Below are 26724 nucleotides of genomic sequence, written 5' to 3' on the forward strand. Positions count from 1 at the left end.
ATCATGTTTGTGTTTCTATGTAAGTATACGCCTGATGATTACATTGAGGTCACCTCATTTCACCCCCCCTTCCGCATGTTTTCACAGAACCTCTAGCTTTCCACACTGATACATTGTAACTTTTTTTTCCGCCTCCTATTGGCTCGCCAGTGCGGGGTACATGGCTCGCGCTGCAGTTTGATTGGACGGTTGTTGCTCCCTGAAGCCGGAGCTTGTGAGAGGGAGTGACGTCACCGATGAAGAAGCACCTCTGAGCGGCCGCTCTAACGTGTGATTGTGGCTGCAGGCAGGTGAGGGGGTCGCACTGTGTGTGTTGGATTGAGGGGACACGGGACTGTAAGTAGTCTTGTTGGACTCTATTATCTGTCTGTGTGGCCTGTTGTGTGCTAGGAGTAGGAGGCCCAGATGGTGTATGTGGAAATGGATGGTGGGCTTCTTCCATTGTGTGCAGTGCCGTAGCTAAGGAGTTGTGGGCCCCGATGCAAGTTTCACATGGGGCCCCCCAAGCACTCTCTACATAACAATTGATACGGTGCACCAAAACCTGCCAATGGCAGCTACAGTGTCAGAGGAACAAGAAGGGGATGGGGAACAGTTTGTTAATGATTACCACTATCAAAGTATCTATAGAAATGATTATTATGAGCACAGAACCAATAGAGAGCTAATACTGTAGTTGAGGGAGGGCCCTTCGGGGCCCCATTGGCCCAAGGGCCCCGATGCGGTCGCAACCTCTGCAACCCCTATTGCTACGCCCCTGATTGTGTGCAAATTTGAGTAAGTTGTGTAAGTTGAGTATACTATAGGTATATATGTGTGTATATAAGTATATATCCTATATAATAATTTGCAAGAGTCCCTGCGTCTTGTCCGTGTGTCAGTGCCGTTGTGCTACTGCGCATGTAAGCACTGACAGCCGTTAGGACAGGGCCAGGAGGCGGGCACGGGCGCGGCGTGCGTGTGTGCACGCGGCGGGAGTGTGAGCACGGGCACGCGATGGGTAGGCGCGCGCATGCGCACTGTGATGCTGTGGCGAGGACTGACCTAGAGCCAGTATTTAAACGGGCTTAGGTTGCCTAGTGAGTATATTCTAAACAATAATATCCCTGTCGCTGTGTCCTCCTATGTCCATTTAGGTCCCTGGCGCGGCGCACGTCCGTAGGAGGGCTTTAGTCGGGGGGGGGGGGGGTGTGTGTGCTGATTTGCATGTGGGTCGCGGCCGTGCGTGTGGGGTTGCGGACGCAGCTGTGAATGATGTACCCCAACCCGTTATTAAATGGGCTTTGTGGCTAGTATAAGGGCCTGTACACTCTGCTGTGCTCTTCAAATCGCATGCACTTTTTAATCGCAAGGTCTTTTGAAAAATAATGAAAATCGTGAAGACCTGTACACACTGGTGTGATGCACTTTGTATTCTCATGAAGGCTTGCGATTTAAAAATCGCATGCGATTTTAAAAGCGCAGCAGTGTTTACAGGCCCTAAGATGAGAATAAGCCCAGAATGTTCAATGGAAGGGCTGATACTACTATAAGGCCGGTTCACATTTGCGCTATAAAATCGGATCCGAAGGGAATGGGAATGGATGGAAACAGATCCAATTTTTAACCTATGGATCCGTTCACATCCGTCCATTCACACGGATCTGTTCCACACGATCAGCTGAACGGACGCAAGTTTCTTGCAGCACCAAATTTTCTGGCCGCTGAGCCCAGTGGAACGGAAATGGAAGCTTTAGCGCTGCATTGTGGGCAATGAGAAAACGGAATGTTTCTTCACACTAGCGAAGAAACGGACCGTTATAAATAGAAAAATACACTTTAAGGGTGGGGGTCTGGGGGGGATGTGGGGAAACGGAATGGAAGCACTGGAACGTAAACGGAGTGGCAACCAGGGCTGTGGAGTCGGTACAAAAATCTTCCAACTCCGACTCCTCAGTTTCTGAAACCACGACTCCAACTCTGACCCCGGGTACACAAAATTGCTCAGACTCCGACTCCTCGACTCCAACTCCTTAGTCCAATACTTAAAGTGAACCTAAAGTCAGGAAGAAAAAATGAGTTTAACTCACCTGGGGCTTCCCTCAGCCCCCTGAAGCTGATCGGTGCCCACGCTGACTCCATCAGATGTCCCTGGATCGGCCGGCGGCGACTTTCGGATTCGCCGTCACCGGCCGAAAGGCTGGGAACGTGAGTGATTCTTCGCGTTCCCAGCCAGAATAGCGCCCCCTATGCTGCTATTGCGACCTCCCTATGCTGCTATTGGGCGATATTCTGGCTGGGAACGCGAAGAATCACTCGCGTTCCCAGCCTGTCGGCAGGTGAGTTAAACTCATTTTTTCTTCCTGACTTTAGGTTCACTTTAACAGGGCTGTGGATTTTGTACAAAAATCATGCGACTCCCACTCCTCAGTTTCTGAAACCACGACTCCAACTCCGACTCCGGGTGCCCAAAATTGCTCCGACTCCTCAACTCCAACTCCGACTCCTCAGCCCTGGTGATCAGATCTATTTTCATGGATCCTTTTGCCACTCCAATGCAAGTGTGCACCTGGCCAAAGTGTCCCCCAGAGGTACTTACCTAGGGAGGGGAAAGTCTCTGGATGAAGCTATGACCATGCCTATGCAGCAGGAGAAGGAGAATCCGCATGCAAAATGGAATAGATAAACGCTGGTACACTTTATTGGAAAAACCAATACGATAAAGCCACAGGATCAACGGACGCGTGTCGGGGTCAGAGTTCGCCCTTAGTCATAGTTATGCCTATGCAGCAGCTGAAAGGAGCAGTGACTGGCAGACACAGCTGGCGTATAGAAGTACATATGGTCACGAAGAGTCGGAGTCGACTGCATTAGTAAGGAGGAGATAAGCTTCAGCATGTTCTAAAATCGATAGCATTTTGCGACAGGGTTTTTTTTTTGCGATTTTTAGCATATTTTTACAGGACATTTTCACAATTTTTTCTCGATCGCTATGTGCTTTTTAACATTTTAATTGCAATCACTCTAAAATTGCGAAATAGCGCTGCATGCACTGCGTTTGCGTTTTCCGCGAATCGTGGGCGATCACTGCACTGTTTTTCAACCATCAAGTAATTTTTTGAAGGGAAATGACATAGGTGTCTCCCAAAAGATAATAAGACGGTGTACAATAGGCATTATTGTGGAAAAAAAAAACATTTATCAGCTTTTATTTAAATTTGAGCAAAAAGTGTCCAGTCTAAAACTATTCATACCCTTCACAAACTGTCACAGTCTGTGGGAAAATCCAAAGTTCTATACCATTCCAAATAGTCCAAGCTGTTCTAAAGCATCCTAGTTACCCTGATTAATAAAGAACAATCAATTGAACAGGTGAAAAAGATCTGTTTCTGCAAAAGATCCGTTCCTGCAAAATGCATTCATAGTCTATGATATCTGCAGATGATGATCATCATACACACCTTGTTTAACAGACATTCGTCTGCAGATCAGATCCACCAGGATGGATTTTCAGATCTGCAGACGATTGTCTGATCTGCAGATGAATGTCAGTTAAACAAGGTGTGTATGATGATCTGCAGATCTCATAGACTATGAATGCAATTTGCAGGAACGGATCTTTGGCAGGAACAGATCTTTTGCAGATACTGATCTTTTGTGTCTGTACAGCATCTGTGTGTGCAGCATCTTGCCAAGATTTTTTTCTGATGGGGAGTTCAGCTCCATAGAAAAGACTGTGTAGGTATGGCTCTCATACTACATGAAGGGTGGTAAGATTGGTCTGTGATCTTTCATTTTCCGAAGACTATAGTCTGATGTGTGTACGAAGCCTAAGACAAAGGAGCTCAGTGAGGACCCGTGGCTGCGCATTGTGGCTACTCACAAGTCAGGAAAGGGCTACAAGGCCATTTTTACATGTTTTCCAGTTTCAGTGGCTACAGTGCAAAGTATTATTAAAAAATACAAGATGTTCTGCACTGTGGAAAATCTCAAAGGTCGTGGTTGGAAGCCAAAAAAGTGACATCTGTGCTGGTCAGGAGGATAGTGAGAGAGGTGATAAAGAATCCAAGGATCACCACCAAGATTATCCTGGTGAATCTGGGCTCTGCTGGTGGCAATGTCTCAAGGCAGACAATCCAACAGACACTGCACACTGCTGGGTTCCGTGGATGCAGGCCAAGGAGGAGACCACTTCCCCAGATATAGCACACAAAAGCTCACTTGACCTTTGCAAATGCTCATCTGGACAAAGAAGACTTCTGGTCTTCTGTGAAACCGAAATGGAATTGTTTGGTCACAATGATGTTTCCTTTATTTGATGTAAAAAAGGAGAAATCCCCACTGTAAGGCCTTGTTCACATTGCGTTCCGTTTACATGTCTGACCGCGTTGGGCTGTTTTTGAGGTGTCTTTTTTTTCCCAATTCTCGGCGCTTAGGTGGGCGATTCGTTTTTGTGCTTAGCGGTTTTCTAAGCGTTTTTTCCAAGCGGTTTTGTAATTCACTCTCTGACGCAAGTCAGGAAGTGAACTCTTTGACCTGGAAAATAATAAATATAATGTATTTATTCTTAAAAGCGCAAACTCAATCACTACACAAAATTTTGTGAGCGTTTTGCGTTTCTCCTAAACCTTCCATTGAGGTTGAATCGCGTCAAAAATGGTACACGCACCGCTTTACTGAACGGACAGCGTACAACCCGCACTAATATGAACCTTCTCGTAAAAACCGCACGTGGGCGAAAAAAAGCCGAAACACCTGCAGTATGAATGAGCCCTAAGGGCTCGTTCACACTAGGGGTGTTTTTGCCCTTTTTTCAAGCGCAGGCAATGATTGCCTATGAGAGAGTTCACATCTGAGCGGTTTGTTTCCGATCTGCTCAGCAAAGCGGTGCCTGTACCATTTTTGAGGCGATTTTGCCTCAATGGGAGGTATAGGAAAAACACAAAGCACTCACAAAATGGCTTTGTGCAGCAATTGCGTTTTTATGAATAAATATATTGTATGTTTTATTTTTCAGGTCAAAGAGTTCACTTCCTGACTTGCGTCAGAGAATGAAAAAACGCAATCGCTCTGCAAAAGTGCTTTTAAAAAACTGCAGCGCCCACCCGAGCGCCGGGAGGAGGAAAATAAATCGCCCACAAAATCAAAAATTGCTGGCGACAGCAATTTCGATTTTAGATGTGAACGTAACCTAAAACATGGTGGTAGGAACCTAATGCTTAGGGGTTGTTTTCTCAGCCAATGGGCCAGGGAACCTAATCACAGTAAACGGCACCATAAAAAAAGAGTAATACATGAGGATTCTCAACGACATCATCAGGTAGTCTGCAGAGAAACTTGGCCTTGGCCACCAATGGACATTTCAGCATGAATATGACCCAAAACACACAGCAAAAGTGGTAAAATGGTTAGCAGAAAACAACATTAATGTTTTGGAGTGGCCCAGCCAGAGTCCTAACTTGAATCCAATTGAGAATATGTGGAGGGAGCTAAATATCAGAGTGATTGCAAAAAGACCCTCCAGCCTGAAAGATTTGGAGCTCATTGCTAAAGATGATGAATGGGCATAAATACCTGTGGAGACATGCAAGAAGCTGGTCTGCAATTATAGGAAGCGTTTGATTGCTGTAATAGCTAATAAAGGCTTTTCTATTGATTATTGAGAAGGGTATAAATCATCTTGGATTGGACACTCAAATGTAAATACAAGTTGAGAAATATTTTTTTCCACAATAATTCCTCTTGTACATCATCTTATCTTTTGAGAGACACCAATGTCATTTCCCGTCAAAAAATGACTTGCTGGTTGAATAAAAGTAACTTTAACGGCCCGTTTCCACTAACGAGAATTCGCATGCGTTGTCCGCATGCAAATTCGCATAACCAATACAAGTGGATGGGGCTGTTTCCACTTGTCAGGAATCCTGTGCGGTTTGCTGTGCAGGAAAAATCTGCACGGCAGAGCCGTCAGAATTTGCACGCCGCACACCCACACGCGAATCGCCAGTAATGTAAATTACATTGCATTGTAATTTGCGTTGCGACTGTAACGTCGCATCAAACCACACCGTCCTACTGTGAAAGAGGCCTTCAACCTGGTACACACATCCAATTTTGATTGGCCAATGATTGGCCAATTTTACTTCTTCCATGTAGTACGGGAGCTTACTTACACAATCTGTATATATAGTATTCAAAATCTGTTGGCCCGCATACTGCATTGAAATGGTAAAATTGGTCAGTGGTTGGCCAATCAATATTGGATGTGTGTATGCACCTTTAGGAGGATGGGGGAAGCCTCAAATGGCCCTGCAAGCCTAGATTTTTAAGGCAAGGAGCAGACTTGTCTCTTTTTAAAAACGTACAGCATGTTGCTTCTTCCCGCACTCTGTATGCAAACAATGCTTTTCTACAATTGCATGCGTTTTTGCAACAAAAATAGATCTAGTACTGTATTTTTAAAAAGGCAGGTTATTTAAAAAAACACAAATGCATAAAATCCGCAATTGTAAATGCGTACAAACGCACAAAACCAAGAAACGCAAAGAATGCAGAAAACTCAGGCATAGATCGCACTTCATGTGTGTTTTCTGCACAGGAAATTTAATAAGGCAGGGGTCACACTTGAGAAAAACCCTCAGCGTCTTGCCACATACCAAAAATGCACGTGTAAACGCATGTAGTTATAGTCTATGGTGCCACTGCGTTTTCCAGAGGCATATGCGATTTTGAATAGTGTTCAAAAAAAAAAATTTAAAAAAAATACAACCTACACTACTTTTTTACACAACACATGCATTTTGTCACAGTAATCAATGGCTACTGTAAAAAAAAACCGTATGCGGTAAAATGCTCAATCGTGCAGAAAGAACACCTGTCGGGAATTTTTTTTTGCGATTCCCACAGATGCAAGTTTGATCCTTAACTACTTTCCGACCACTCCACTCCAATTGGCATGAAGTCCTGGGGCGGAGTTTTGCAGGAGATTGCACGCACATCTCCGCTTGAGTGACAGAGCTCTACTCCGTCATCAGTCTCCCAGTGGCGATCGCTGCTAGGAGACTGTTATAACACTGTACAGCGCTGTGATCTAAGGCAGCGATGTACTGGGGACAGCTGTGTAACACGGCTGTCCCCCTGGGAGGCCCTAAAACGATCCGCTGTCATAGGCTAGCAGGGGAGGGAGGGAAGACTGGGCAGAAAATCATAAAAAAATAGCAAAATGTATTTACAAAAACGAGTAAATATAAAACAAATAAACAAAAACCCCAGCAGCAATCGGAGCCCACCAACAGAAAGCTCTGTTTGTTGGGCAGAAAAGGGGGGGGGGGGGGATCACTTATGTGCTGACTTGAGCGACCCTGCAGCTAGGCCTTAAAGCTGCAGTGGCCTAATTAGTAAAAAATGGCTTGGTCACTAGGGGGTTTAAGAACACGGTCCTTAAAGAGAATGGGAACCGATTCAGTAAAAGAAAAGCCAGATACTAACCTAAGGAGAGAGAAGGCTCAGAGTCCTAATGAGCCTCCCCTCTCCTCTCCCGATGCCCGTTTCAGCACTGGCTCACCCGTAGCAGTAGTAGCAGTATTTGACTAAATTGGTCAAATACTGCTACTTCCACCTCTGAAGGGAGGCTTCGGCAGTCTTCGGGAATCCGAGTGCTCCCGAAGACTGGCCGCTCCAAACTGCATTAATGCCCTCTTTCGTTTACTCGCACGTGTGCAGTATGGAGCCGCCTGTCTTCAGGAGGACTCGGCTCCCGAAGACTTCCAAATTCCACTGCGGCGGAGGATTTGAATGGAGGAGCTGCCGCTGCGACAAGGGCACCGGGAGAGGAGAGAGAAGGCTCATTAGGACACAGAGCCTTCCCTCTCCTTAGGTAAGTAGCTGGCTTTTTTTTTTAAATTAATCAGGAACCATTGGCTTTAAGTGGTTAATATTAATCAATGGGCTAGTGCATACAGGCAGCACTGTATGCATTTTCACTATCAATAACATTAGCTCCTGTAAAATAAAATGTATACCCACATACAAATATGTGTGCAGAAAAATGCGCACAGAAAACAGGCTGGGATCACACTTGTACAGTTCAGCAGCATTTTGCCACAAAGCAAAAACTCCTCACATGATGAGCTGCTGTGATTCTGCATTATGTTTGAAAAAAAAGATAAAACCTGCTTTACTTTTCTACAAAATGCATGTGATTCCTCATTGAAATCATTGGCAACTATAAAAAAGCTGCACATATCGTGCGGCAAAATGCTGGTGGGGAATCATCGATTTTCACAGATATAAGGGGCTCTATTCTCAATGAGTTACCGCAGAAGTTAAATTAGGTAGTGATAAACGCCGGCCAAAATATCTCCATCTCCATTTTCAAATTCACAATTTTTTTTCTCCCTAAATTACCTCATGCGGTAAAAGTGTGGTAATTACCTCAAAATGTATCTCCAATTTGAGATTTTCAATTGAAAAGTTGGTGTTAATTAAGGATTTTTTTATCACCTAGAAATGGTAGGTTATAATTATCACTTCTCTGCTTATGGCCTTCAGGATCGAGCCTTTTGAGCTTTGTTTGCTCGAGTTTATGTCAATTTTACACAGAAGGCAGAAAAGACGAGTGTGTCTAATCTCAAGGCGCACTTTCACACCTTGTACAGTCTTTTAGATGATTTTATAGATGCCGAGAAGGAAATTCCTCTCTGCTCTAAAACATAAGCAACAGCATAATTACCTTTAAAGAAAAACATTTCTTTGTTACAGCCAGGGGCGTAACTAGGCCCCACCGGGCCCCCCTGCAGAATTTCAGAGCGGGCCAAACCCCCCCCCGGGACCCGCACGTGGTGACATACAGGGTGCATTTCTATATGTTTTCCTTCTGGCCTGTGCAAGAGTTGAGGTCCCACTTTAAATGTGACAGGCTTTCCTGGGTCGTCTCTGTGTAATGGGTGACAAGCATATGGGCTGCCCTACAGTGGTCAAAAAAAGCTTTATTTCCATACATATTACTGACTGGTTTATCACCTGTTTTACCGCACTTTTATCAAACATTTGGTACTTATCCGTTAGCCGGGCGCATCCGGCAGGTGGCGCTAATTACTATTCCCCCTCCAGGCCGACATGGATAGTGGGGAAAGATGTAACTCTGGTGGAGTTTTGTCGCCACCTGCCGGATGCGCCCGGCTAACGGATAAGTACCAACATTTATCACACTTGGTACATTTTTAGTGAATACTCACTATTTTCACTATTTTTAGTGAATTATCACTGGAGGTAATTTTCCACCCAAAAAAGAGTTACCGCACATGGTTTTGTGAATAGAGCCCATTTTGTGCTCCCCGGCTCATGCCTGTCTGCACAGAGAATGGTGGCCCCTGCCTCACGCTTGTCTGCACATGCGAGGGTGGCCCCTGCCTCACGCTTGTCTGCACAGATAATGGTGCTCTCACTCCATGGAGACACTGATAATTGCTGATAACTGTGGCTTGTTAAATCTCTATTCCCTTTAATGACTCATATCAAGTTTGGTTGACACTCCTCCCCAGGAGCTGTTGGGTTGCAGAGCTTGATCAGTGTCCTTCTCCTTTTCAGCAAGTAAGTGCTATTGGCCATGCATGGCTACAAACATTAGTTTCTGCATTTAAATACTGTTTATTGTGTTGACAGCGGAATTACATACTTAATACATTGGTCTGATGTGACTTTGCATTCTAAAATCCATCCAGTAGTTGCAGTGTTCTCCCCAGAATTTTTTTCCAGCCGGGTGGCATGAAATAGTAGCCGGGTGGCATGAAAAAGTAGCCGGGTGGGTTGAGATGAAAATGCAGGGCAACTCTGCTTACAGCATAGGAGGTGAGCCGATGACAGCCGGGTGGTCACCAAATCTAGCCGGGTGGAGCACCCGGCTAAAAGAGCCTGGGGAGAACACTGCGTTGATGTTCATGTTGTAGGTCAGAGTAGGGAGATAGCTGGGGTGGGTGACGTTACATTTAATGATGAGGTCTGACAGTCTAGCAATCAGTACACTCCTTCAGTTTCGATTGGCCAATCACTGACCAATTTTACCATCTTTGTGTAGCATGAAGGTTTATCAACACAATCTGCTCATAGTATTCAATATCTGTTTACCCTCGTACTACATGGAAGTGTTAAAATTGGTCAGTGATTGGGCAATCATAATTGAAAGTGTGTACCTGGCTTTAAACACAGCGGCTGAAGCAGAATTATTTAGATAGAAGGTTGATGTTTTGCTGCGCATAAAGTAAAGGTGGCAGTATATTTTTCCTCATCGATATCTGATCAGATCTGTTAGAAATCGATGGCGCGGCAGACCCGAATGATTTAACATCCAACTGATTTTCAGACAAAATCGAGCATTGGTCAATCGGACTGGATGGAAGATATCATTCTAGGAGCTGCGGCATTGAACTGTGCAACGCTGCAGTTAGATTGATTTTTAACAGATTTTATGCTGAAATCTGTTGAAAGTGTATGCCTAGTATGTGGTAGTAATAGATCCCGCTCTGATCTGATTTGTTCTGACCAGGATCTATCTGATGGTCCAATCTCGTGGCCACCTTGAGGCCCCATTCACACTTAAAAGTGCAAAACTGTGGGAGTGATTTTTCTGCGATTTCACGCGGAAAAATCACTGGACACTTCAGCGATTTTCCCGCGATTGCGTTTAGCGCTTCTATAGCACTGAAACACGATCGCCAGGAAATCGCCTGAAAATGGTGCAGGCTACAAGTTTGCGCTTGGCGATTTGCTTGAATCGCCGGCAATTAACGCAAATCGCCCAAGTAAGAACGGGCCCATAGGGTTTTATTACACTAGCACTTTCAAAAGCGCTAGCGTTTGAGCATTTTGCCGAAATCACCGGCAAAACGCTCTAGTGTGCATAGGGCCTAAGGAGTTTAATTAGATATGCATTCCAAAATTGTTTTGAGCTCTTGGGCTCACCAGAGGGGACTTGATAAGCATACATTGGGTAGGGTTAAGCATAGGGCAGAGCGGTGCACGTTTTTCAGGCAACCTCACCCGGAGCAGTGCTTTTCAGCGCAGCTAGATTTGGGCGCAGCCGGGGCCACCATAGACTATAATAGAAATAGCAGCTATAGAGCGCTCAGTGAGTAACTTCGGCGCCGTCAGAAGACAGAGGCAAAGTTGCTTTTAAAACACAATAATTCGGCCTCCAGCAATTGTTGGAAGACGAATTATATCATTCCCCCACTATCCATGGCAGCCTGGAGGGGGAATAGTAATTAACACGGCCGGGGCTTGTGCAGAAGCAGGATCAGCCATATAGCGCTGTGTCCTGTGCCCAAGTCTGCTGGCGCCGATTTCAAATGTATGCACCTCACCTAAGCACAGGTGGGGTAATTAGTGTTTCACTTAGGGCTGGTGCACACCAGAGCGGTTCTGGAGCGTTTTTTAAAATGCTTGCGGGGGGAAATTGCTTGGCTAATGAAAGTGAATGGCATGCTGCACACCAGAGCGGCTGTTTTTTTCTACAAACACAAACTTGGGGGCTGCAGCATTTTTTAGATTTCTGAGGCGTTTCTGCCTCGATGATAAAGTATAGTAAAGTGGAAAACCGCTCTGTAAAACGCTAGATCAGAGCGGTTTTCCAGGCATTTTTGTTACAGAAGCTGTTCAATAACAGCTTTACTGTAACAATATATGAAATCTGCTACACAAAAACGCTCCAAAAACCTCTAGGCATGTTTTAGAAAACCTCTATAAACATGCCTAGGAATCGCTCCTTAATATCTGCTTCAAAAACCTTTAGCGTTAGCAGATCTGCTAGAGGTTTTTTGTGTGCACTGGGCCGGTTTTGGGAGCAGAGAGGCGATATTTAGTGGGTGCACACCGAGCGGATTTTGTATGAGATCCGCCGGCCGCATCCGCTTCAGCATCCGCGTGGCTAATGTATCTCTATGGGCTGGTGCACACCGGCGGTTTGAGATTTTTAGCAAACCACAAACGTGCAGCAAGAGGCACGATTGCGGCTTGGTAAAAACCTCAAACCGCCGGTGTGCACCAGCCCATAGAGATACATTAGCCACGCAGATTTTCAGGCGGATTCGGCCGGCGGATCCGCCCGGTGTGCACTGGGCCTCACATGGAATCCACCTCGCTGAGACAATAATTACCCCACCTGTGCATAGGTGATGTTGCCAACAAAACATGCCACCGTTGGGGAGTCACGAGGACAGGTTTGAGAAACCCTGGCATAGGGTATCAGGAGGGTGGCCGCTAGTCTACCTCATTGGGAAATTCTGCTAACGTGATTGGGGGGACGGCACTCTCGTGAACTGCTAGGTTTCAGATAGACTGTAGTAAACTACACCCACACTATTCAGCCAATCAAAACGCTTTGTCCTGAAGAGGGTGCTGTGATTGGACAGCTATTCCCTATGAGGTTTCCTGCTCGGTCCCCTAAAGTTACGTTCACAGTGGGGCGGTGCTGCATAACGGCTGCATTGTAAAGCGGCTTGCTGCACTGCAATGCTCCACCTCTGCAACCTCCATAGTGTAGCCGGTAAAACTGCGTGTGGCATCCCAACGCACTGCATGCAACATGTTACCGCAAAACACACACTTTGACAGTGAAGCATACTTTTAATTGATTGCATGTGAAACAACGCGCAGACTTTCGATTATTGTAGTTGAATCGGATGAATTTCGGTGCCACCAAGAGCATTCCCAATTGGTGATGCAACCAATTTCAGGCCGAAATGTTTTACATGTATTGTTCTGGCATGTTGGGCCGTCGTGGTTGATCGGGTGAGCGTTGGTAGCAGTGAGTGAAATCAGGCCTAGCAACGAAACTCCCAGAGCTGCCCCCCGGTGTATAAATGTGCTGCTGGCACAGTGGCAGCTGCTAATCTGTGACTATTACTGCTGCTGGCATAGTGGCGGCTGCTAATTGGTGGCTGTTACTGCTGCTGGCATAGTGGTGACTGCTATTCAGTGGCTGTTACTGCTGCTGGCATAGTGGTGACTGCTATTCAGTGGCTGTTACTGCTGCTGGCATAGTGGTGACTGCTATTCAGTGGCTGTTACTGCTGCTGGCATAGTGGCAGCTGCTAATCAGTGGCTGTTACTGCTGCTGGCATAGTGGCAGCTGCTAATCAGTGGCTGTTACTGCTGCTGGCATAGAGGTGGCTGCTAATCTGTGTCTGCTGCTGGCACAATAGTGGCTCCTGTTGCTGCTGGCATAGTGATGGGTGCTAATCGGTGGCTGCGCCACACACACACACCTTTCTGCTGGCACAATGTGACTACTGGTGGTGCAAAGACAAAATGCTGCTTCTCACGTGAACTTAATCCACTCACCATTAGACTTTATTTGTCTCTCCCTCTGCTCCTCCTCCATCGGTGCAGCTTGTTAGAGCTGCACACCCGCTCTAGCTCCCTCAAAGCTGCTCATTTGAAGCTCTGCTTCCCATTTCGCCTCTGCTCGAATTGTATTTAGAGCAGGGCTACAAAAAATGGCCGCCAATGTCCATAAATGCGGACATTTTCCTGTAGCCATGCTCTAAACATCACCTAGATTAGACTTGCATCACTGTGTAAACTCTTCAAGGAAGGAGGGGGTGTCAATTACCCTCTGTCCATAGTGTCCTTATCTTATCTGAAATGGGAAGTTTATTTGCATTCTGAAATTAGCTTGTTACTGTGGCTAAGAAAAAAAAGAAGACTTCCCACAATCCTGTTGGCACTGCACAGGCCAGCAAATGCACACAGACCAGGTATAAAAAAATAAATAAATAATAATAATAATAAAATGTCGGACAAATAGGGACCCCTTTTTTTTTTTTTTTTTTTTTTTTTTTTTTTTAAATAAAGGGGTTTACATATATATTTGGGCCACTATTTTTAGGTTTTTTTTCGGGGGGGGGGGGGGGGGGGGGGGGGGGGGGGGGAGATGTTACAACCCCCTTAAAGTCAAACTTCTGATGTACATGCTCATTCAGCGTTTGTGACTAAAAGCATGAGAGGCAGGGGATCAGCAGGAAAGTTAGGCAATGTGCATTGTTTAAAAGGAATAAGGTATGGCATCCTCCATATCACTCTCAGGTCAGTTGTTCTTTAACCACTTTCGGATGAACAATCTCTGGCCCCTTATTACTGTGATTGGCTCACAAGGTTGGGTGCCAATGAAATAGTCTCCTGACCGATGCATGGAGCTCTGCTGTCAGCATGGTGGCAGAGTGAGCTGACTGCAGTGAAAGGACGGAGTAGGCTGCACAGAAAGAGTGTTTGAAAACTACGCCCTGGCCAGAATAAACGCTGCCAAACAGGGTGTAGTTTTCAATCCCTGCCGCCGAGGTTACCGTAAACTTCGGTCATGAATATGGCTGGAGGATACATAGGAAAGTCTTGCTACTATGATGTTTTGAAAACAGGTCACCAGTTACAGCCATCATGTTGCTTAAACAGGTGCACTTGAAACAAGTCAGCAGCTTGAATGGACCGGGCTAGCGAGTGTTACACCAGGAAAATAAACCGCAGGCTGGACAGAGAGAAGGATCTGGTGAGGAAACATTCCAAAAGCAGGCAGGACAGAGAGAAGAAGGGTCCGGCGAGGAAACGCCCAGATCGCTCTCGGAAGTTCGGTTCCACCAACCACCTCTTTAAGCAACTCAGCAAGATTGTGTTTGCCGGTCTGGCTACACAGGCTACAAAGGTAGGTGGAAGTTTGCAGAACAAGAATTTCCCCTGCACCACTTTAGAGCATGGGAAGGATCACTGGGACTAAAAACTACCAGGTGCTAGCAGGGTTGGTTCCCTCATGAAGCAAGGTGAAACATTTGCATCAGGTGCAGAGCTTACAGAGGCAGCGTTTTTGTACTGTCTGTACCTTACTGAGGAGCAGTGATGCTCAAATCCGAACTTTGGGTGAATCTGGATAGTTCTATCTGGATTTTAATCCAGGTATCTGGATTTTACCCAGATACCTGGGTCAAGCTTACCTGTCTGACGTCTTCTTCGGTCCGTCCCTTGGCACCTCCTACGATGCGGTCCAAGCGGTGGTCACGGGATTACAAACACTTCCTCCTTCCGGGTTGAAGGAGGAAGTGTTTGTAGTCACGTGAAGCGCATCGTGGGAGGCGCCGAGGAACGGACGAAGAAAACTTCAGATAGGTAAGATTGACCACCCCGCACAGGTATCTGGGTGATATCCGGATAGCAACTATCGGATTCACCCAAAGTTCAGATTTGAGCATCACTACTGAGAAGGAACGGATTGGCTCAGGGTGAGCAGTTTGTTTGCCACAGACTCACAGCCAGCCAGTGTGCTATTGTGTTGAGCTGCAGCATGTCATGTGAGAACATTAAATGAAGCAGAATAAATTTTCGGGTACTGTGTGATCATTTTAAATCGGGGTGGGGGCGCATCCTCACAAGTTTGCCTCAAGCAGCAAAAAGTCTAGGACTAGTTGACGGTATAGAGTAGTTGACAGCTGCATAGCTTAGTGTTGCGTCAAGCAGAACAAAGCCATTGGTGACAGGGGTGGGATCCATGGTCACTTATGTTTTTGCTGAAATCTAATTGCTATCAAGAGGTACACAGAAGTAAAATATTGCGATTGCGGACAAAGCTGACCAGACATCTATTAGCCTTAACAAATATTGTCAGATGTTAGAGAAGAGCACCCAGGTGATGGCATGTGATTGGGGGGGGGGGGGGGGGGGGAGGGTGTTCCAACTAACCAGCATACATTGACAAAACAGCATACATTTGAAGTGATATACCCCTTGTTAGTAGAATCAGTGTCCCCTTGCCCGCTCGGTCCTCGCTTCGCTCGGACAACTTTTTATTCTAACTCTATGTCCACTTGGATAGTGGAGATTGCACATCAGCACACAGGCAGCTAACTGGGGTTGAAAAGGTTAATGCTGCTGATGGGCATTATGGGGTTAATGTATGATCTGCATGACTTTGCACATGCTCAGTAGCATTTGTATGCTATTTTGTCGGGTATGCTAAAATGTTGAAACGGGGGAACAGACTATGTAATTTGTAGTTACGTTTTCAGGGTCACAAAAACCAAGGAAGTTTGCTGCAACTGTAATTGCGCACGTCATCTTGTAAACACACAGCATGTTGCGCATCATTCAAATGGAATTTGCCACTAATGCGCAGCCAGGGCCGGTTCTAGATTTTTTTGCTGTAAGGTCCCCCCCACCCCAGTTGGAAATGATCACACAGCACCCTACAATTTGCACCGCACGTTATAGCTGCGGTGAGCCCCCAAAGAACCCTAAGTATAGGTAGGTAGCAAGTTATAGGTACCCCCAGTATAGGTTAGCCAGGTACAGTTGCCCCTAGTATAGGTTAGCCAGGTACAGTTGCCCCTAGTATAGGTTAGCCAGGTGCAGTTGCCCCTAGTATAGGTTAGCCAGGTGCAGTCGCCCCTAGTATAGGTTAGCCAGGTGCAGTCGCCCCTAGTATAGGTTAGCCAGGTGCAGTCGCCCCTAGTATAGGTTAGCCAGGTGCAGTCGCCCCTAGTATAGGTTAGCCAGGTGCAGTCGCCCCTAGTATAGGTTAGCCAGGTGCAGTCGCCCCTAGTATAAGTTAGCCAGGTGCAGTCGCCCCCAGTATAGGTTAGCCAGGTGCAGTCGCCCCTAGTATAGGTTAGCCAGGTGCAGTCGCCCCCAGTATAGGTTAGCCAGGCACCCTCTTCACTTCCTGTTTCTGCCTGGTGCTGCCCCCAGACTTCTGCTGCCTGAGGAAATCGCCTCACTTGGCAAGGTGGGGTGGACCGTGCCTGTGCGCAGCTATGAATGTGCCATTGCAATATTACTTGGTTGCAATGTGTTTATAATGTCCGTTGCACCGTAGCGAATAATGGATTTCTTGAGCATCTGCGTTCTCCGGAAACATTGTGCAGATTGGGAACGTACGTTCCACTCCTGCTCCATTCCAAGTGGCAAGTGTAAACTAATTTTATGCTTAAAGAGAACCCGAGGTGGCATATTGTTATCCTAACCGGACCCAGAGGCATGTCGTGTGCACAATGGGTCATTGTATCGCCGCTGCCAGACCCCCCCCCCTCAACCCCCCCGGCGCGCTGCATCCCCTTAAAAGATCGCTAGGCTAGCTGGGCTGTCAGCCTCGTTGCATCTCCCCCTCGATAATACCCCCCCACACCCCCCCCGCCCCCCCAGCGCTGCTCTCCGCCTCTGTTAGCTGCCTCCAATAGGAAGCCAAGCCGTGACCCAGGAAGCACTTCCTATTGGAGGAAGCTAACAGAGGCGGAGAGCGGCGGGGGGAGCCTGGAATCAAGTGGGAGATTCTACGAGGCTGACTGACGGCCACACATAAATAAAGCCAGCTAGCGACAAGCAGATTGTCATTAGACTGGCGATCTTTTAAGGGGGTGCAGCGCGGCTTGATACAGTGACCCAGAGGTATGTAATTGTGCACATGACATGCCTCTGGGTCCTATTAGGATTCCAGTATGCCGCCTTGGGTTCTCTTTAACATAGGATCATTTACACATTCACTTCCACCCTGCTAAATCGGAGCTGTTTTTAGCCTGATGTGAATGAGCCCTTAGACAACATAGAGAATTTGGAAACCTGTAATCCCTGAGCTAGCTCCATAATTTTCGATTACACCATTTTGATCTATATAGCAGTGACATCTTCCACAGCGCTATAGAGGATATATAGTCTTGTAAGCTCCTCTGTAGTGTGTGAGACATGCAATAAATTAACCATTTAAGGACCAGCAGTCTCTGGGCACTTAAAGACCAGAGACCGCTCATCCAATCCCGACGATTCGCCACACATACCCGCCGTCATCGCCGCTCGCCGAGACCCCCAGGACATAGACTCTGCCATCTCTATGACGGCAGAGTCATGTGAGCCGGTCAGGAGCCGCTTTCATTGGCTCCTGACCCTGTTTTTCAATGTAAGCCAATGGGAACGGCTTACATTGAAAGACAGGGCCAGGAGCCAATGAAATCGGCTCCTGACCGGCTCACATGACTCTGCCGTCATAGAGACAGGCAGAGCCTGTGAGATGCGGTGAGAATCGTCGAGTTTGAGCGGCGCGATCGGCATGGAGAAGGGGAAACGGCGGATGCGCGCTGCGGACAGTGATTGAGATCTACGCCCTGCCAGCCAGGAGCCCACCAATACAGGGCGTACATTTCAATCACTGCGGTCCTTAAATGGTTAAACGCTAGTTCAAGCCAGTGAGTGCCTCCTGTTGTCTATGGCTCACAGTGTGGTAGGAGTGGTGTATCTGCCCGGAGGAGCCGCACCGGCAAGAGCTCTACCAACAGGGATAGAGCTGTACCGTGATTGAGGTGTTTCCAGTTTGTTGAGCTCTGATGGACAGTTATAATCAAATCTCTACCATAATCATGTCCAACTTAGGTAAGCAGGGGCGCTTTTAGGCATAGGCAGTACAGGCCACATAAAGCCCCGTTCCCAGAATAAGCCCCGCCCCATGGGTGTTCTATTACTTCTTTCTGCTGCATCTGCTTAGCATAAGTAACAGGCAGTTGCTGCTGTGTCCCTCTGTGCCTTCTCTGCCCACACTACATGTATTTTCTGGTGAAACGCTGCCCGCATTGTGTATTTTCTGGTGAAACGCTGCTGCATTTACGTGTATTTTCTGATGACGCGCTGCTGCAATAAGTGTAATTTCTGGTGAAACATTGCCGCATTACGATTCTTTTCTGGTGAAACATTGCCGCATTATGATGATTTTCTGGTAAAATGCAGCTGCATTACAATTATTTTCTGGTGAAACGTGTCCGCAATACGTGTATTTTTTGGTGAAACTTTGCCTCATTACAATTTTTTTTATTATTATTTTCATGGGGGGGGGGGGGGGGGGGGTTGGGGGAGGGCGCCACAGGTTTTCTCGCCTGGAGTGACAAAATGGTTAGAGGCGCTCCTGTAGGTAAGTCAATAAATAGCAGCACAGTGATGTAATGGTTAGCACTCTTGCCTTGCAGTGCTGGGTCCCTGTTTCGAATCCCAGCCAGGTCAACATCTGCAAGGAGTTTGTATGCTCTCCCCGTGTATGTGTGGGTTTCCACCGGGCAATCCGGTTTCCTCCCGCATCCCAAGAACATACAGATTAGTTAATCGGCTTACCCTTAAAATTGGCCCTAGACTATGATACATGCACTACCTCATACATACATAGACATATGACTATAATAGGGACTAGATTGTGAGCCCCTCTGAGGGACAGTTAGTGACAAGACAATATACTCTGTACAGCGCTGCGTAAGATGTTGGCACTATATAAATAAATGTTCTTGTATATGTTTGGGATGTGGGAGGAAACTGGAGTGCTCAGAGGAAACCCACACAAAACACAGGGGAAACATACAAACTCCATGCAAATAGAGTCAAGGCCCAAATTTGAAAATCTGCTTAATAAATGTACAGCAGAGTCCTCGTTATCTGGAACTCGGGAAACTGGAGGTCTCAACTAACCGGCATATATTATATTAGACATTCATTGTTTAGGTTTTTTTTTTTCCTTATGGATTTGAAGATACACTGTAAGATGGTAACTGCTAGCCATAGTAAGCAGTAGGGAGAGCCCAAGGTGGACTCAATAAATGAAAAAAGTTGGCTATCTGATCCGTGGGGCTGAGCGGATCAGGTAGCCGCAAAAACCACCACTCCCCGCAATGGCCCACTTTCACTTTGGTGACCTCTGGGTCACTATGCTGCTCTGAGAGACTGTGGGTCAGATTTATCAAGAGTGTCTGAGACAAAATGCTGGTAAGTTTGTAGAACTCCATGCAGAACTGTCTCAGGCACCTTAAAGGCCCATACACACGGGGTACGGCCATCGACGCAGCCACGTGGCACGCGCGTGTTGCGGCGACAGGTCGCCCGTGTGTATAACGCGCGCGCCCCGAACCGTCGCCCGTCGGAGCTGTCGCCAGGCGATTGACATGTTCAATCGCCGGCTACAGCTGTTGCCGCGACTTCGCCGGAACTGTCGCTAGTCCCACGTGAGTACGCGGGCTAGCGACAGGACACCTACGCGAGTGAATGGAGCATCCGGCCGGGGGATGCTCCATTCACAAACAGCTTCCGCCGCGTCTCTGCCTTTCTGGCGAGACGTGTGGACAGCTGTCGCCTGCAGGGCGTGCGCGCATGCTGTAGCTTTAGAAGCCACTAGATGGTAATGTTTCCTTCCTAAACTGTTCTAAGTGAGGAGGATCTAGTACAGTGTCTCAGAAGAAGGAACACAACAGTGTATGACTTGTTTGTTTATCCATCTGGGACACTAGCAGCCCAGGCTGTAATTACTCTTCTAAACTTCCATTCTCAAATAATCCCCATGTCTGCTCTGTCTTTTAGGGCCCTTTTCCACCTGCAATCGCTAGCGTTCACGCTGAACGCTAGCGATTGCTGAATCGCAAAACCGGCGATTCCCCCGACGTTTGCGGCCGCGATTTTGCTATGCTATGCACTGCATAGCAAAATCGCGGCAATTATCGCTCCGCCGCGCGTTCGCGTTCCCCGCAAAAACGAATCGCGGTAGTGGAAATGACCTACCGCGATTCCCATGTTAAAAAGCAAACCGTAGCGATTGTAAAATCGCTAGCGGTTTGCGTTTTTGCGATTCAGCATCGCAAACGCCGCTAGTGGAAAAGGGCCCTTACACACATTTTTAACATGCTCTAAACAGTCAATTCTCCACACACTCGTCCACAATTCCCCTCCTTCTCTTAAACAAACATCACCAGGGTGAAGGGGAGTTCACCTCAGTAACAAATGAGTGTGGGTAGATGGCAGTAAATTAAAATGGAAGCTATGAGGTGTCAGCGTAAACCTGCTCTGCGGGGTTAAGAAGTGGTATTAGCCATTCAGGGACAGTTCTGTGCTGTTCTTATGGCCCGTACTCACGGGCTGCAGAAGTGGCCTGTCGCCAGCACACGTGAGCGTGCTAGCGACAGGCCGGCGACAGCTTCTCTCCACGTCCCTCCGCGTACACACGCGGAAGAGGGACCAGCGGCGAGACGGAAGCTGTCGCCGACGTTCCTCCTCCCCCCGCCGGAAGCTCCATTTACCTCTATGGAGGTTGCTGTCGCTAGTCCGCGTACTCACGCGGACTAGCGACAGTTGCGGCGGAGGTGCGGCGGCGACTGTTGCCATGCGATTGAAACTTTCAATCGCATGGCGACAAGAGCGACGGGCGACAGTTCGGGGTGCGCGCGCGTGCAACGGCCCATACTCACGGGCGACCTGTCGCCGCAACACGCGCGCGCCGCGTGTTGAGGCGACAAAAGTCCCTCGTGAGTATGGGCCATTAATCTAAGGAAAACTTTCAGAACTGCCACAATCTCCCTTCACTTAAGAAAGCATTGGGAAGCTTCTTAACAATGTGCTGAACAGTTCCCCCTGCTAGTGAGGACAGTTTAAGAAGAAAAAACTGTTGGAAATTTTTTGATAAATCTGGCCCTGTGTGTCACCCACAGCATGCAGGGAGGCGTGAGAACGGCAGAAAGGGGTGGCCAGGGAGAGAAAGTTGTCCAATGGTAGCTCAGGAAACCCTGCAGGAATGCCCCTGGCAGGCGTTTTAAACAGAGAATTCCTCTACCCTGTGTTTTACTTCCGAGATAGTGGCAAATATTGTCGCTAAACTCGGGGGGCTAAAGCACAGCGGTGGGGGGGGAGCAGAGAACGGCAGTTGGGGGACACAGAGCCATGTCATTAGGCAGAGAACATGCCCATGTGGCTGGAGGTGTAATGGTTAAGGGCTCTGCCTCTGACACAGGAGACCAGGGTTCGAATCTCGGCTCTGCCTGTTCAGTAAGCCAGCAACTTGGCAAGCCTCCCTAACACTGCTACTGCCTATAGAGCGCGCCCTAGTGGCTGCTGCTCTGGTGCTTTGAGTCCGCCAGGAGAAAAGCACAATATAAATGTTATTTGTCTTGTCTATGTGTCCCACCTGCCCCCCGAAGATCCACCTTGGGATCTCTTTAAGGCTCCCTGCACACTGCAAATCTGTTTTGCGATTCCGATTTTCAAATCCAATTTTCCCTGAATGCAATCAACAGAAAAACGGAAAAAACGCAGCATACAGTAACGATTAAAAATCGGAATCGGATGTAGAATCCGATTGAAAATCGGAATCGCATGCAGTGTGCAGGGAGCCTAAGAGAACGCATGGAGAAGCATGTGCCCAGTTTGATCAGCTGATAGATGTGTAAGGCTCTGATTTGCTGTGATGACTTCCTGGTTTAACACATGATCGTCAAAAGCAAATCAGAGCCTTACAAACCTGTCAGCTGATGAAACTGATCCGTTGCTTCTCCAGTAGTAAGCATTGCCATCTTCGGTTAGCTGTTGGGGTCTTGCTTGGCTTGTAACTAATCTTTCCTGTTTTGCGGGCAGCGTCAGGTGTTGCGTCAGGCAAAGTCCTACATCCAGGAGCTGGAGAACACACTGGACTCCCTGCTGAAGATGAGAGGTGGGGACTTCTACAGACTTCTGGTCTATGCAACTTTTTTGTTTTTCTGTTATTGTTAAAGAGGCGTTGTAGTAAAAATAACATAATGAATAAATTTGCTTTTTTCTTTTTTCTATTTTTCTTTTTCATGTTTTTCTTTTTTCACAATATACATTTCTAAATTACTTAGTCAGTGTTTGCCCATTGTAAAAACAATTCCTCACCCCCTATTTACATTCTGAAATGTATCACATGGCCACATCTTTAGTGCTATTAGGTGCATCTGTTTGTTCATTGAGAGTTCTAAAGCCAGTGCAAAATAAGTATATGGTGTGAGGTCACTCAGTTTCCTCCATTAACCAGCCGGGCGGAGGCTGCCGCTCAGGCCCTACTGGGCCGATTTTTATGAAATAAAAAGCAGCACACGCAGCCAGCACTTTGCCAGCCGCGTGTGCTACCTGATCGCCGCCGCAGCGCGGCGATCCGCCGCGTGCAGCGGCGAAAGAGGGTCCCCCCAGCCGCCCGAGCCCAGCGTAGCCGGGACCAACAGTTCCGGCCAGCGCTAAGGGCTGGATCGGAGGCGGCTAACGTCGGATGACGTCACTCCGCTCGTCGCCATGGCGACGAGGTAAGCAAAACAAGGAAGGCCGCTCATTGCGGTCTTCCTTGTTAATTCTGATCGCCGGAGGCGATCAGAATGACGTGTCCGGAGCGCCCTCTAGTGGGCTTTCATGCAGCCAACTTTTAGTTGGCTGCATGGAATAGTTTTTTTTTTTAATTGAAAAAAAAACCTCCCGCAGCCGCCCTGGCGATCTTAATAGAATGCCAGGGTGGATAAGAGATTGGGAGTCAGTGCCTGTGAAGCAAAGGAAAACCAGGTGCCCAAATGGTGCAGTATCGTTAGGTTACATGCAGAGAAGACAGAATTGGGGGTGTTGGATACTCCCAAAGATGGGTTGAAGATCCTGCAACCACCATATGTGCCTATGGGGAAAAAAACATCCCCCGCTTGATTCCCCAGATCCTCCGGTACCACGTTGGACACTCTCCACTTCGGTTATTTCTTGATTGTAGGTAACTACAAATGGCAAAGACTATCACCTCTTGAAGAGGCATCTCAGTGACAGCAAGGGGGTTTCTTTGGGGAGACGCCCAGTGATTGTATACTCTGAAGAAAACTATACGTTCAAATGGTATAATATTAAATAGAGAGATATCTTACCTCCTATGACGAATCCCACCAATGTATTGGAAAATGAGTTATTTATTGGTCAAATACGGTTATATTGTTGACAACGCGTTTCACAGGTCCTTCCCCGCTTCCTCAGGTCAATAATACAGATAATCATTTCTATTTAATATTACACCATTTGAACATATAGTTTCTCCAGAGTACGCAATCATTGGGTGTCTTCTCAAAGAAACCCCCTTGTTGTCAGTGCAATATACCTGGTTTCCCAAGATGCTCTGGGTAGAGAATTCCACATAGCTAAACAGCCTAGGCCAGTGATAGGCAAACTTGACTCTCCAGCTGTTAAAGAACTAAAAGTCCCACAATGCATTTGCCTTAATGAATCATGACTGTGGCTGTCAGACTCCTGCAATGCATTGTGGGACTTGTAGTTCTTTAACAGTTGGAGAGCCAAGTTTGCCTAACACTGGCCTTGGCTAAACATCACTGGGAGGGCACGGCTACATAGAAATATATATACTCAATGCAATTGAGTTTTGCTAATTTTGTAGTTGTTTGTCGTCCGGTGTTAGTCATGGAGAGAATCCGAAGACATAAAACAATGCCTTTTTAAAGTGAAACTGTAACCAAGAATTCAACTTCATCCCAATCAGCAGCTGATACCCCCTTTCCCATGAGAAATCTTTTCCTTTTCTCAAACGGATCATCAGTGGGGGCTCTATATGGCTGATATTGTAGTGAAACCCCTCCCACAGTGTGATGTCAGGACCATGGTCCTGACAGATCCCTGTCTGTGAACCTCATTGCATTGTGGGAAATAGCTGTTTACTGCTGTTTCCAACTGCCAAAAAAGCCAGCAGCATCTCCTTCCACTGACATCACCTACCAGCAGTAAAAATGTCACCATGTGATAAATGTCAGAATGTGAATCAGGGAGAGGAAAGATTTTACAATGGGCAAATGCTGACTAAATCATTTATACACAATTACTGTAAAAATGAAGCCTTTTTTTAAAAATTAAATTATTTTCAGGCTAAGTTCACAGTGGGACGTTAAAGTCACACGTTAAAACAGCATTTAACGCAGAATAACTCACTGCAATGAAAAATCAATACCCCGTTCATGGTGCACACGTTGCGTTGGTGTCTAACGCTGCACGTTAAGTAAAAGTACTGCATGCAGTGCGTTATACACGTTATTAGCTGCGTTGGACTGTTTGCACATGCTCAGTAATGACTTGGAAGCATACTTTTCATTGCCTGTATTTTTTTACTGTATCTGCTGTATGCGACGGTAATGCTGCGTTACGACTTTTTGGGTGCTTTGCGTTGTAAGTTTGCGGTGCGACTTTAACGTTGCATCAAACGCAACGTCCCACTGTGAATCTAGCCTCACTGTAGTTCCTCTATAATGACTAACCATACAAGATTTCTTTACAAGGTTTCTTTACAAGGTTTGAAAGCATTAAGATTCTTCTTTAGGCATGATACAGAACTGGATCAGAACCATACAAAAGTAATTTTTGTTGTTTTGTATGGTTCTGTATCATGCCTGAAGAAGAAGCATGAAGTTTCGTAAGCTTGCTAAGAAATCTTGTGCAGTAATAGGCCCGGTTTACATTGGCCTTAAAAAACAGTTCTATTAGCGGAGCTAAACGGACCGGATCCTAACGGAGGTGAACAAATCCTATGTTAATCAATAGGATCTGTTCTCATTGCTCCATATGAATGGATCAGTTAGGCACTTTCCGCAGAACAGATCACAAGTTTGGGGAGACTGTGATAATTCCATTGAAACGGACGCGTAGCATTGACCGCATGCTAACAAATCAGATCAAAAACTGATGCCCAATAAAACTGACCCGTTTCAGTTTTTACACGGATCAGTTTTTGATTCGTCTAGTGTGAACCAGGCCTTACATGAGGCGAACCTAAAACAGAAAAGTTTTTTTACTCACCTGTGGCTTCTTCCAGCCCCTGGAAGTCTGTTATCTCCCACGCCGAAGTTCTGCTGTCCACTCCTTAAAGGACAACTGAAGTGAGAGGGATATGGAGGCTGCCATATTTATTTCCTTTTAAACAATACCAGTTGCCTGGCATCCGGGTGGTCTGTTTGGCTGCAGTAGTGTCTGAATCACACTGGAAACAAGCATGCAGATAATCGTGTCAGATCTGACAATGTCAGAAACGCCTGATCTGCTGCATGCTTGTTCAGTGTCTATGGTTAAAAGTATTAGAGGCAGAGTATGAGCAAGATCGCCAGGCAACTGGTGTTGCCTAAAAGGAAATACATATGGCAGCCTCCATATCCCTCTTACTACAGTTGTCCTTTAAGATCACAGCTGGGTTGTGGTCTTCTGCACATACGCCTGTGTACCGCTCATGATCGCATTTCCATCCCAGGAAGCGTGAATTGCACAGAGTGTGCTTGTGCAATTCCCAAAGATTTGAACTGCGCAAGCGCAGAGCACTCCTGGCAACTGGAGTGCGATCACGAGAGGTGCGCATGCTCAGAAGACCACGACCAGCCACACAGGTCTCGCTCTTACGGGAGGGACAGCGGCCGCCTCAAGCACGGCGGAGCTTCAGTGTAGGACCTGATAGACTTCTAGGGGCTGGAAGAAGCTCCAAGTGAGTAAAAGTTTTCTGTTTTAGGTTTTCCTCATGTATCCTTTTCCTCATGTATTCCCTTAAAGTGAACTAGAGACGAAGCACCCTCATGTATTTTACCATATATCTCAGTGGGAACTTTAGAGAAAACACCTACCCTGCTCTCTGTTTCATCCTGCACTGCTCAGCCTGCTTGTTAGCAGCCCTGATAAAATCCCTGACTGAGCATTCAGTCTGGCTTTGCTCGGGAATCATTATAGCCAAGTCTGTCTTCTCTGATGTCTCTTCAAACCCAATCCTGCCCTCTTCTGGCTCTGCTATAATGACTCAGCTATAATGATTCCTGAACAAAGCCAGACTGAATGCTCAGTCAGGGATTTTATCAGGGCTGCTAACAAGCAGGCTGAACAGTAAATAATGAAACAGACAGCAGGGTAAGTGGTTTCTCTAATGTTCCTACTGATATATATGGTAAAATACATGAGGGTGCTTCG

At 46.8% G+C, this 26724-nt stretch overlaps 1 protein-coding gene across 2 annotated transcripts in view; it reads left to right on the forward strand.

Moving 5' to 3' along the window:
- Nucleotides 1–218: 218 nt before the first annotated feature.
- STRA8 (stimulated by retinoic acid 8) overlaps nt 219–26724 on the forward strand; it is a 53327-nt gene continuing 26821 nt past the window's right edge. Inside the window, exons 1-3 of one of the 2 annotated variants that reach the window (XM_068273043.1) lie at nt 219–290; nt 14425–14671; nt 22375–22450. In XM_068273043.1, the coding sequence (XP_068129144.1) occupies nt 14453–14671; nt 22375–22450 (295 nt within the window). In that variant the 5' untranslated portion in view covers nt 219–290; nt 14425–14452. Of the gene's footprint in view, nt 337–14424; nt 14672–22374; nt 22451–26724 lie in introns of both variants that reach the window. The other variant, XM_068273044.1, reaches the window with a different exon arrangement.

This window comes from Hyperolius riggenbachi, chromosome 3 (genome assembly GCF_040937935.1).
Source record: "Hyperolius riggenbachi isolate aHypRig1 chromosome 3, aHypRig1.pri, whole genome shotgun sequence".
Taxonomy (NCBI): domain Eukaryota; kingdom Metazoa; phylum Chordata; class Amphibia; order Anura; family Hyperoliidae; genus Hyperolius; species Hyperolius riggenbachi.